This window comes from Oncorhynchus nerka, linkage group LG10, assembly GCF_034236695.1.
Source record: "Oncorhynchus nerka isolate Pitt River linkage group LG10, Oner_Uvic_2.0, whole genome shotgun sequence".
Taxonomy (NCBI): domain Eukaryota; kingdom Metazoa; phylum Chordata; class Actinopteri; order Salmoniformes; family Salmonidae; genus Oncorhynchus; species Oncorhynchus nerka.
Window position 1 is genome coordinate 102,636,025 of NC_088405.1, and position 12,745 is coordinate 102,648,769.

Sequence of the window (12,745 nt, forward strand, 5' to 3'; positions counted from 1 at the left end):
TTCTTATAGGCATTTTAGTATTGCCAGTGAAACAGTTTTGCTTCCGTCCCTCTAGTTAGCGCACGCTAACTAGCTAGCCATTTCACATCGGTTACACCAGCCTCATCTCGGGAGTTGATAGGCTTGAAGTCATAAAGAGCGCAATGCTTGACGCACAACGAAGAGCTGCTGGCAAAACGCACAAAAGTGCTGTTTGAATGAATGTTTATGCGCCTGCTTCTGCCTACCACCGCTCAGTCAGATACTTGTATGCTTGTATACTTAGTCAGATTATATGCAATGCAGGACACGCTAGATAATATCTAGTAATATCATCAACCATGTGTAGTTAACTAGTGATTATGATTGATTGTTTTTATAAGATAAGTTTAATGCTAGCTAGCAACTTACCTTGGCTTACTGCATTTGCGTAACAGGCAGTCTCCTTGTGGAGTGCAACGAGAGAGAGGCAGGTCGTTATTGCGTTGGACTAGTTAACTAAGGTTGCAAGATTGGATCCCCCGAGCTGACAAGGTGAAAATCTGTCATTCTGCCCCTGAACGAGGCAGTTAACCCACCAAAACTGTCAAAATATTGTCTGTGAGTATAACAGAACTGATATTGCAGGCTAAACCCTGAGGAAAATCAAAACAGGAAGTGGCTTCTATTTTGAAAACTCCATGTTCCATAGCTTCCCTTTGCTGGGTTTAAAGGGATATTAACCAGATTCCTTTTACTATCGCTTCCTCAAGGTGTCAACAGTCTTCAGACATAGTTTCAGGCTTTTATTTTGAAAAATGAGCCAGAAAGATAACATCGTGTCAAGTGGTCACATGAGTTTTGCTCGCGTAACAGAGTTTGGACAGCTATTGTTTTCCCCTCTCCTACTGTGAAAGACATTTGCGTTTGATATATTATTGATTATATATTTTAAAAACAACCTGAGGATTGATTATCAAAAACTTTGACATGTTTCTGTGGACATAATGGAAACTATTTGGAATTTTCGTTTGCGTTGTCGTGACCGCTCTTTCCTGTGGATTTCTGACCATAAATGCCTCAGTTTGTTTGTCGCGTTTGGATATAAAAATCAGCTTTATGGAATAAACATAACATTTGTTGTGTAACTGGGAGTCTCGTGAGTGAAAACATCCGAAGATCAAAGGTAAATTATTAATTTGATTGCTTTTCTGATTTTCGTGACCGAGCTACCTGATGCTAAGTGTACTTAATGTTTTATAGTGTGATCGATAAATTTACACAAACTCTTGGATTGCTTTCGCTGTAAAGCATAATTTCAAAATCTGACACGACAGGTGGATTAACAAAAGGCTAAACTGTGTTTTCCTATACTGCACTTGTGATTTCATGAATATAAATGTATTTATTTATAAATGTATAGTCTTATTTATTGTATGTAGCGCTATGCCATTCAGCGGTTCTTGATGACACTTATCCCGATAGGGGGATTGCAGCCATAACTGACTTGCCTAGTTAAATAAAGTTATACAAAATAAATAAATAAATAAATTAGGCATATCGGCGCCCAAAAATACAGATTTCCGATTGTTATGAAAACTTAAAATCGGCCCTCTATGCAGAATAACTGATGAATTTACGAACGCTCAACACACGTTGACTATTGCCGTGTCAGTAAACGTTGGCAAAAAGCAGAAATGGTTGCCAGCAGCACAGTTGAAGTCACCAACGCTCTGGATAACATAACAGCCTAACCAGCTCTGCTAGGGCGAGTAAAATGGTCCGTGAGCTGTTCTCTCATTTGTGTCTGGGAGTAACTAGCAAGCTAGACACCGTTAGCTTGGGTGCTTGACTGTTAGAGGACCCATGCCGAGAGGACCTACATTCCGACCACAGCATCACCAGCCACATCCACACCCCTGTGACAAGAGATGAAGAGAATCTGCCCACTCCATCAAGCAATGGGGGCAACAACACAGGGCATCCACGGGACCTCATGGAACCATGGACCACACCTGCAGAAACTGGACAGCAGGGGGACCTCATGGAACCATGGACCACACCTGCAGAAACTGGACAGCAGGGGGACCTCATGGAACCATGGACCACACCTGCAGAAACTGGACAACAGGGGGACCTCATGGAACCATGGACCACACCTGCAGAAACTGGACAGCAGGGGGATGTCCTGGAACCATGGACCACACCTGCAGAAACTGGACAACAGGGGGACCTCATGGAACCATGGACCACACCTGCAGAAACTGGACAGCAGGGGGACCTCATGGAACCATGGACCACACCTGCAGAAACTGGACAGCAGGGGGACGTCCTGGAACCATGGACCACACCTGCAGAAACTGGACAACAGGGGGACCTCATGGAACCATGGACCACACCTGCAGAAACTGGACAACAGGGGGACCTCATGGAACCATGGACCACACCTGCAGAAACTGGACAACAGGGAGAAGCAGAGGAGATACCTATCATAGACTTCTCCCAGCTTACACTTGACATACCACCTACGCCACCTCCAGTGGTAGAAACAACCAGCTGGTATGATTGAGTGGAATCAGCCAACAGTAACACGGAAGCGGCAATGTGAGAGTCAGTAGTGCATGACCTTAAAGGGTAATAATAGGAAGCTTCCGTTTAACACACAGGCCTAAGGTTACGTAGGTCTACAGCCCCAGTGGGAACTTCCCCTGTAAAAAGGTATATAAAGAGAACAGAGATCATAAGACAGGATGATCCTCGTTAACATATGAGACAGACTTCATATGGAGAATCATCATAGGTAAATTTACTATTGCACTATACGCTTTTTGATAGAGTAAAACAATATTTTGAGAACCGGATAATTGTGGTTAAGTACTTATTGGGTCATACTCTGAAGAAACTGGTTGAATCTTGTGAACCCGACTGAGTCTCCGAAAAACAGAGGTCTAACCACCTCTTAATCACATAGACAAAGCGGGCGTTCGCATTTTTGACACCAGAAACCAGAGGTGATTAGCAATTCAAGGAAAAACAGCCAAGTACCAGTTACCATATATTGAGTCTATGCACAGAGTTGGAAGTGAATAGTATTAAGATATACACTTTTTGTTGGACTAGAACAATATTTTGAGAGTTGGATATTTTTGCTTAAGTACTTATTGGGTCATACTCTGAAGAAGCTGGTTGAATCTTGTGAACCCGACTGAGTCTCCGAAAAACAGTGGTCTAACCACCTCTTGATCACAGACAAAGCGGGCGTTCGCATTTTTGACACCAGAAACCAGAGGTGATTAGCAATTCAAGGAAAAACAGCCAAGTACCAGTTACAATATATTGAGTCCATACACAGAGTTGGAAGTGTATAGAGATACTGGAATTCGGAATCTAGCATCATAGCTGCGAGAATACCGATTACGGGAAAGTGACCAAGGGGCTGAGCATTTAAGGTAATTGAACTATTTTTGCTATTTCGTCAATATTGTTAGAAGTGTTAACGCATTTAAAGTTTTGCAATATTATCTGGCATAGCTTAAAGCATTAAGGATTGATTGAGCATTATTGTTGTTATTTAGAAACTGTATAACCATTGATTTGTAATGATGTGTATAAGACAAAAAACAGAGTGACTTAATAAAAGCTTGAAACTTTGACAACTAGGCCAGATTAACGATCTGGAGAGCAAACGCCTTTGACACTCTCACTGAACAGAAAGTGACCCTGGTTATGGGTTAAAGTGATTGCACTAAAGAATATTGCATTGTGTGGACAATAATATATTTTTAAGAGAGTCAAAACATATACCAATACTAGTTTCCGAGTGACTACTAGCTGACGAGCATAATAACTACTAGGAGTTGTTATTAGGTATTGATATATACATAGGTAAAGATAACTTGAAAGTAAGGAAATATAGGAGGAATCCATAACGCTTAAGAATATTTAAATAGGAGTATATCTATCCAAGGCCTCATACTAGACCGGACAATAAGGGAGTGACAACGTGAACGAAGGAACAAACCCAACTCAAGCGAAGGGCCATTACGAATAAATAGAAAGGTTGGTAGAGCCGCACGGCTAGGCCCTTGTTACACCGAAGTAACTAAAGTCCCAAAGTAATCTGCCCAGCCAGAGGACGGGGTAGAGGCTTTTGCTGCAGGCATTGGGCAAAAGTCAGCACCGTGACACCCCCACCAATCAATACCTCCCCAAACCAACCATGTCCACACCCTCAGATGATCAGACCAATGCCCCTCCTGCAAAGAGAGCCTCAACATTCTGACAGTCTGATGCGTCATTTCTGGTCAGACTTGTTTACATGCTGCTGGTTTGTTGCTAAACTTACTTTGCTACCGGCCAACTTCACAGATTCTACTTTTTAATTACAGTTTTATATATATATATTTTTTTTAATCCCCTCGCTCCACTTTTTCACCCCGGACGGTTTATCTGGACATGGTTCTACAGGATCTCCACTAACCGAAGCTAAGTAGTAACATTAACATTATGCCTTCTAATTGCAGTCGCTGTACTCATAATATACAGGAGAATAGCCGTCCTGCAAGCCCAGCTTCAGACGGAATCGTTAGGCAAGGGTAATTTCAGTGTAGGAAAGGATGAAACAGCATCTGTGCCACCAGTAAGTACAGATAGTAGTATAAATCCCCTCGCACGGTCCCCGCAGCCGGACAACTTTCTCATGGTTTCTGGAGGGAAATGCTGTAGGAACGCTCAACCGGTGTCGCTGATTCAGCCGACAGAAACTTTCAACTGATTTTCCCCAATAAGCAAAGGGTTGGAGTCAGAGGCTGAGCTTTCTCTGGTCTCCTCCTCCCGTTACGGGGTCTGAGACGCCAAAGCTTCCCACCATTAGCTCTGACAAATTGAAAACTCTAGTCATTGGCGACTCCATTACCCGCAGTATTAGACTTAAAACGAATCATCCAGCGATCATACACTGTTTACCAGGGGGCAGGGCTACCGACGTTAAGGCTAATCTGTTTACCAGGGGGCAGGGCTACCGACGTTAAGGCTAATCTGTTTACCAGGGGGCAGGGCTACCGACGTTAAGGCTAATCTGTTTACCAGGGGGCAGGGCTACCGACGTTAAGGCTAATCTGTTTACCAGGGGGCAGGGCTACCGACGTTAAGGCTAATCTGAAGATGGTGCTGGCTAAAGCTAAAACTGGGGCAGGGCTTCCGACGTTAAGGCTAATCTGTTTACACGGGGGCAGGGCTACCGACGTTAAGGCTAATCTGAAGATGGTGCTGGCTAAAGCTAAAACCGGCGAATGTAGAGTATCGAGATAGTCATCCACGTCAGCACCAACGATGTTAGGATGAAACAGTCAGTGGTCACCAAGCGCAACATAGCTTCAGCGTGTAAATCAGCTAGAAAGATGTGTCGGCATCGAGTAATTGTCTCTGGCCCCCTCCCAGTTAGGGGGAGTGATGAGCTCGACAGCAGAGTCTCACAACTCAATCGCTGGTTGAAAACTGTTTCCTGTCCCTCCCAAAAGATAGAATTTGTAGATAATTGGCCCTCTTTCTGGGACTCACCCACACAGTCAGTGTAGTCAGCTCAGCTATCCCCATTGAGACTGTGTCTGTGCCTCGATCTAGTTGTGCAAAACTAAACATGGCAGTAATCGCCTTAGCAATCTCACTGGAATAAAGACCTCCATTCCTGACATTATTGAAAGAGATTGTGATATCTCACATCTCAAAATAGGGCTACTTAATGTTAGATCCCTCACTTCCAAGGCAGTTATAGTCAATGAACTAATCACTGATCATAATCTTGATGTGATTGGCCTAACTGAAACATGGCTTAAGCCTGATGAATTTACTGTGTTAAATGAGGCCTCTCCTCCTGGTTACACTAGTGACAATATCCCCTGCCCATCCCGCAAAGGTGGAGGTGTTGCTAACATTTACGACAGCAAAAATGACTCAGTTTTTGTCTTTTGAGCTTCTAGTCATGAAATATATGCAGCCTATTCAATCACTTTTTATAGCTACTGTTTACAGGCCTCCTGGGCCATATACAGCGTTCCTCACTGAGTTCCCTGAATTCCTATAGGACCTTGTAGTCATAGCAGATAATATTCTATTTTTGGTGATTTTAATATTCACATGGAAAAGTCCACAGACCCACTTCAAAAGGCTTTCGAGCCATCAGACTCAGTGGGATTTGTCCAACATGTCTCTGGACCTACTCACTGCCACAGTCATACTCTGGACCTAGTTTTGTCCCTTGGAATAAATGTTGTGGATCTTAATGTTTTTCCTCATAATCCTGGACTATCGGACCACCATTTTATTACGTTTGCAATCACAACAAATATTCTGATCAGACCCCAACCAAGGATCTTTAAAAGCCGTGCCATAAATTCTCAGACAACCCAAAGATTCCTAGATGCCTTTCTAGACTCCACCTACCCTAGGACATCTGAGTACAAAAACCAGTTAACCACCTAACTGAGGACCTCAATTTAACCTTTAACCCTAGATGCAGTCACACCCCTAAAACAAAAAACATTTGTCAGAAGAAACTAGCTCCCTGGTATACAGAAAATAACCGAGCCCTGAAGCAAGCTTCCAGAAAATTGGAACGAAAATGGCGCTACACCAAACTGGAAGTCTTCCGACTAGCTTGGAAAGACAGTACCGTGCAGTATCGAAGAGCCCTCACTGCTGCTCGATCATCCTATTTTTCTAACTTAATTGAGGAAAATAAGAACAATCTAAAATGTATTTTTCAAACTGTCGAAAAGTTAACTAAAAAGCAGCATTTACCCAAGAGAAGATGGCTTTCACTTCTTTGACGAAAAGATCATGATCATTAGAAAGCAAATTACGGACCCTGCTAGAAAAAACTGTTGCACAGCAACTCACTGCCTTCCTGAAGACAAACAATGTATACGAAACGCTTCAGTCTGGAATTAGACCCCATCATAGCACTGAGACTGCACTTGCGAAGGTGGTAAATGACCTTTTAATGGCGTCAGACCGAGGCTCTGCATCTGTCCTCGTGCTCCTAGACCTTTGTGCTGCTTTTGATACCATCGATCACCACATTCTTTTGGAGTGATTGGAAACCCAAATTGGTCTACACGGACAAGTTCTGGCCTGGTTTAGATCTTATCTGTCGGAAAGATATCAGTTTGTCTCTGTAGATGGTTCGTCCTCAACTGTAAATGTCGGTGTTCCTGAAGCCTCCGTTTAAGGAAACAATGTTAACTTTTACTGCTATGCGGATGACACACAGCTGTACATTTCAATGAAACATGGCGAAGCCCCAAAATTGCCCTCCCTGGAAGCCTGTGTTTCAGACATAAGGAAGTGGATGGCGGCAAATGTTCTACTTTTAAACTTCGGACAAAACAGAGATGTTAGTCCCAAATAACAAATAGATTTTCTGTTGAATCTGACAATTAATCTTGATGGTTGTACAATCGTCTCAAATAAAACTGTGAAGGACCTCGGCGTTACTTTGGACCCTGATCTCTCCTTTGACGAACATATCAAGACTGTTTCAAGGAGAGCTTTTTTCCATCTACGTAAAATTGCAAAAATCTGAAATCTTCTGCCCAGGTTAGTCTACTGCAATGCTCTACCTTCCGGCTACCCGGATAAAGCACTAAATAAACTTCAGTTAGTGCTAAACACGGTTGCTAGAATCTTGACTAGAACCAAAAATGTTTATCATATTACTCCAGTGCTAGCCTCTCTACACTGGCTTCCAGTCAAGGATAGGGCTGATTTCAAGGTTTTACTGCTTTTTTGCCCTGTCCGGGGGTATCGTCAGAGTATTTCTCCTGTCTTATCCGGTGTCCTGTGGGAATTTAAGTATGCTCTCACCCCCCTTTTTCTCTCTCTCACCTACTCTCACTCTCCTTTACAGGAACATTTTACATCTGGCTAGAAATGAATAAGGAAATGATCTCAACAGAGAAAAAAGTCCTCCTGTGTGCTAAATAAAGTATATCCCCTCAATAGAATCCCCTTTACTTTAATTACTTTAATGAAGACCGCTTAGTATAGTTTTAGTCGTACTGTAGTATAGTAACAGTATAGTTTTAGTAGTACTGTAGTATAGTAAGAGTATAGTTTAGTAGTACTGTAGTATAGTAACAGTATAGTTTTAGTAGTACTGTAGTATAGTAACCATATAGTTTTAGTAGTACTGTAGATGTAGTATAGTAACAGTATAGTTTTAGTAGTACTGTAGATGTAGTATAGTAACAGTATAGTTTTAGTAGTACTGTAGTATACTAGCAGTATAGTTTTAGTAGTACTGTAGTATAGTAGCAGTATAGTTTTAGTAGTACTGTAGTATAGTAGCAGTATAGTTTTAGTAGTACTGTTGTATAGTAGCAGTATAGTTTTAGTAGTACTGTAGTACAGTAACAGTATAGTTTTAGTAGTACTGTAGTACAGTAACAGTATAGTTTTAGTAGTACTGTAGTATACTAGCAGTATAGTTTTAGTAGTACTGTAGTATAGTAGCAGTATAGTTTTAGTAGTACTGTAGTATAGTAGCAGTACAGTTTTAGTAGTACTGTAGTATAGTAGCAGTATAGTTTTAGTAGTACTGTAGTATAGTAGCAGTATAGTTTTAGTAGTACTGTAGTATAGTAGCAGTATAGTTTTAGTAGTACTATAGTATAGTAGCAGTATAGTTTTAGTAGTACTGTAGTATAGTAGCAGTATAGTTTTAGTAGTACTGTAGTATAGTAGCAGTATAGTTTTAGTAGTACTGTAGTATAGTAGCAGTATAGTTTTAGTAGTGCTGTAGTATAGTAGCAGTATAGTTTTAGTAGTACTGTAGTATAGTAGCAGTATAGTTTTAGTAGTACTGTAGTATAGTAGCAGTATAGTTTTAGTAGTACTGTAGTATAGTAACAGTATAGTTCTAGTAGTACTGTAGTATAGTTTTAGTAGTACTGTAGTATACTAGCAGTATAGTTTTAGTAGTACTGTAGTATACTAGCAGTATAGTTTTAGTAGTACTGTAGTATAGTAGCAGTATAGTTTTAGTAGTACTGTAGTATAGTAGCAGTATAGTTTTAGTAGTACTGTAGTATAGTAGCAGTATAGTTTTAGTAGTACTGTAGTATAGTAACAGTATAGTTTTAGTAGTACTGTAGTATAGTAGCAGTATAGTTTTAGTAGTACTGTAGTACAGTAACAGTATAGTTTTAGTAGTACTGTAGTATACTAGCAGTATAGTTTTAGTAGTACTGTAGTATAGTAGCAGTATAGTTTTAGTAGTACTGTAGTATAGTAGCAGTATAGTTTTAGTAGTACTGTAGTATAGTAGCAGTATAGTTTTAGTAGTACTGTAGTATAGTAACAGTAGCAGTATAGTTTTAGTAGTACTGTAGTATAGTAGCAGTATAGTTTTTAGTAGTACTGTAGTATAGTAGCAGTATAGTTTTAGTAGTACTGTAGTATAGTAGCAGTATAGTTTTAGTAGTACTGTAGTATAGTAGCAGTATAGTTTTAGTAGTACTGTAGTATAGTAGCAGTATAGTTTTAGTAGTACTGTAGTATAGTAGCAGTATAGTTTTAGTAGTACTGTAGTATAGTAGCAGTATAGTTTTAGTAGTACTGTAGTATAGTAGCAGTATAGTTTTAGTAGTACTGTAGTATAGTAGCAGTATAGTTTTAGTAGTACTGTAGTATAGTAGCAGTATAGTTTTAGTAGTACTGTAGTATAGTAGCAGTATAGTTTTAGTAGTACTGTAGTATAGTAGCAGTATAGTTTTAGTAGTACTGTAGTACAGTAACAGTATAGTTTTAGTAGTACTGTAGTACAGTAACAGTATAGTTTTAGTAGTACTGTAGTATAGTAGCAGTATAGTTTTAGTAGTACTGTAGTATAGTAGCAGTATAGTTTTAGTAGTACTGTAGTATAGTAGCAGTATAGTTTAGTAGTACTGTAGTATAGCAGCAGTATAGTTTTAGTAGTACTGTAGTATAGTAGCAGTATAGTTTAGTAGTACTGTAGTATAGTAGCAGTATAGTTTTAGTAGTACTGTAGTATAGTAGCAGTATAGTTTTAGTAGTACTGTAGTATAGTAGCAGTATAGTTTTAGTAGTACTGTAGTATAGTAACAGTATAGTTTTAGTAGTACTGTAGTATAGTAGCAGTATAGTTTTAGTAGTACTGTAGTACAGTAACAGCATAGTTTTAGTAGTACTGTAGTATAGCAACAGTATAGTTTTAGTAGTACTGTAGTATAGTAGCAGTATAGTTTTAGTAGTACTGTAGTATAGTAGCAGTATAGTTTTAGTAGTACTGTAGTATAGTAGCAGTATAGTTTTAGTAGTACTGTAGTATAGTAGCAGTATAGTTTTAGTAGTACTGTAGTATAGTAACAGTATAGTTTTAGTAGTACTGCAGTATAGTATAGCAGTATAGTTTTAGTAGTACTGTAGTATAGTAGCAGTATAGTTTTAGTAGTACTGTAGTATAGTAACAGTATAGTTTTAGTAGTACATTTACATTTACATTTAAGTCATTTAGTAGTACTCTTAGCAGAGCGACTTACAAATTGGTGTTTAGTATGACATCCAGTGGAACAGCCACTTTACAATAGTGCATCTAGGTCTTTTAAGGGGGGCAGGGGAGAAGGATAGTTTTATCCTAGTACTAGGTATTCCTAAAGCAGGTGGGGTTTCAGGTGTCTCCGGAAGGTGGTGATTGAACAGCTGTCCTTAGCGTCGTGAGGGAGTTTGTTCCACCATTGGGGGCCAGAGCAGCGAACAGTTTTGACTGGGCTTTAGCGGAGACTGTAGCTTCCTCAGTGGTAGGGAGGCGAGCAGGCCAGAGGTGGATGAGCAGTGCCCTTGTTTGGGTGTGTACCTGATCAGCCTAGAGCAGCATAGTTTTAGTAAGCATGTAGCAGCAGCAGTGAGGTGCCGTTCCCCTCACAGCTCCGTAGGCAAGCAGCACCATGGTCTTGTAGCGGATGCGAGCTTCAACTGGAAGCCAGTGGAGAAGCGGAGGAGCGGGGGTGACGTTTTAGAGAACTTGGGAAGGTTGAACACCAGACGGGCTGCGGCGTTCTGGATGAGTTGTAGGGGTTTAATGGCACAGGCAGGGAGCCCAGCCAACAGCGAGTTGCAGTAATCCAGACGGGAGAGTACTGTAGTATAGTAGCAGTACAGTTTTAGTAGTACTGTAGTATAGTAGCAGTATAGTTTTAGTAGTACTGTAGTATAGTAGCAGTATAGTTTTAGTAGTACTGTAGTATAGTAGCAGTATAGTTTTAGTAGTACTGTATTTATATCTGTACTCACGGCTACACTCAGCGTCGGCACACAGTTTCTTGTTGGAGAGTTTGGGCATCTGTCTTCCGGCCTGACAGACAGACACAACAACCAAAAACACAACACCCCACACACACACTCCTCGAGCGGACATCTTTCTCTACTTTACTCTGCTTCTCTCTCTCTGCTGCTCTGCTGTCTGAATAGAGGCTAAGAAGGAGGAAAACACACACAGCTCTGTTCAGGCCCACAGAACCCCCCCCCTCCTCCGGTCCCAGAGTAGCACACTCCGCCTACTGTCTAGAAAGAGGACAAGATATCTCTGTTCAGGCCCACAGAACCCCCCCCACCCCTCCGGTCCCAGAGTAGCACACTCCGCCCACTGTCTAGAAAGAGGACAGGACACACACACAGAGACCCACACAGAGAAAGACACAGAGACACACACAGAGACACATATAGAGAGACACACAGAGACACACACAGAAACACACACAGAGACACACATAGAGAGACACACAGAGACCCACACAGAGACACACATAGAGACCCACACAGAGACACACATAGAGACACACACAGAGACAGACATAGAGACACACACAGAGAAAGACACAGAGACACACACAGAGACACACATAGAGAGACACACAGAGACACACACAGAAACACACATAGAGAGACACACAGAGACACACATAGAGAGACACATAGAGACACACACAGAGACAGACATAGAGACACACACAGAGACACACACAGAGACACACATAGAGAGACACACAAAGACACACACATGCACACATTCTTCAATACAGTGCGAGTGAGTGTGTTACAGAGAGAAAGCAGCCCTGTCTGGAGGTCTGTGGTCAGACTGTTTTGATGACTGTAGGGTGTCCCATGACCTCTAAGAGAAAACAGTCTGAGCCCTACATCACAACACCACGTTGTTGACATACATCACTTTGTTTTCAGCTGACTTCACCATGGGCTTTGAATCCCCTCATTGTAATATGGATGCAGCCCTCAGGAATCACTTCATTGTAATATGGCTGCAGCCCTCAGGAATCCCCTCATTGTAATATGGATGCAGCCTCAGGAATCCCCTCATTGTAATATGGCTGCAGCCCTCAGGAATCCCCTCATTGTAATATGGCTGCAGCCTCAGGAATCCCCTCATTGTAATATGGCTGCAGCCTCAGGAATCCCCTCATTGTAATATGGCTGCAGCCTCAGGAATCCCCTCATTGTAATATGGCTGCAGCCTCAGGAATCCCCTCATTGTAATATGGCTGCAGCCTCAGGAATCCCCTCATTGTAATATGGCTGCAGCCCTCAGCGATAGGAATACATTTACATTTTACATTTAAGTCATTTAGCAGACGCTCTTATCCAGAGCGACTTACAAATTGGTGCTTTCACCTTATGACATCCAGTGTTCCACATCCAGTGGAATATATTTTTCATAACTCCTCATCACGGAAGTATGCAAGCACACACTTTGGGA

General features: G+C 41.4%; 1 protein-coding gene across 1 annotated transcript in view; it reads right to left on the bottom strand.

The window, feature by feature from the left end:
- Positions 1-11,463, bottom strand: part of mia (MIA SH3 domain containing) — a 30,313-nt gene extending 18,850 nt beyond the window's left edge. The window contains exon 1 of the mRNA XM_065024031.1: positions 11,269-11,463. Coding sequence (XP_064880103.1) covers positions 11,269-11,392 — 124 coding nt within the window. The 5' untranslated portion in view covers positions 11,393-11,463. The remainder of the gene's footprint in view (positions 1-11,268) is intronic.
- Positions 11,464-12,745: the final 1,282 nt, after the last annotated feature.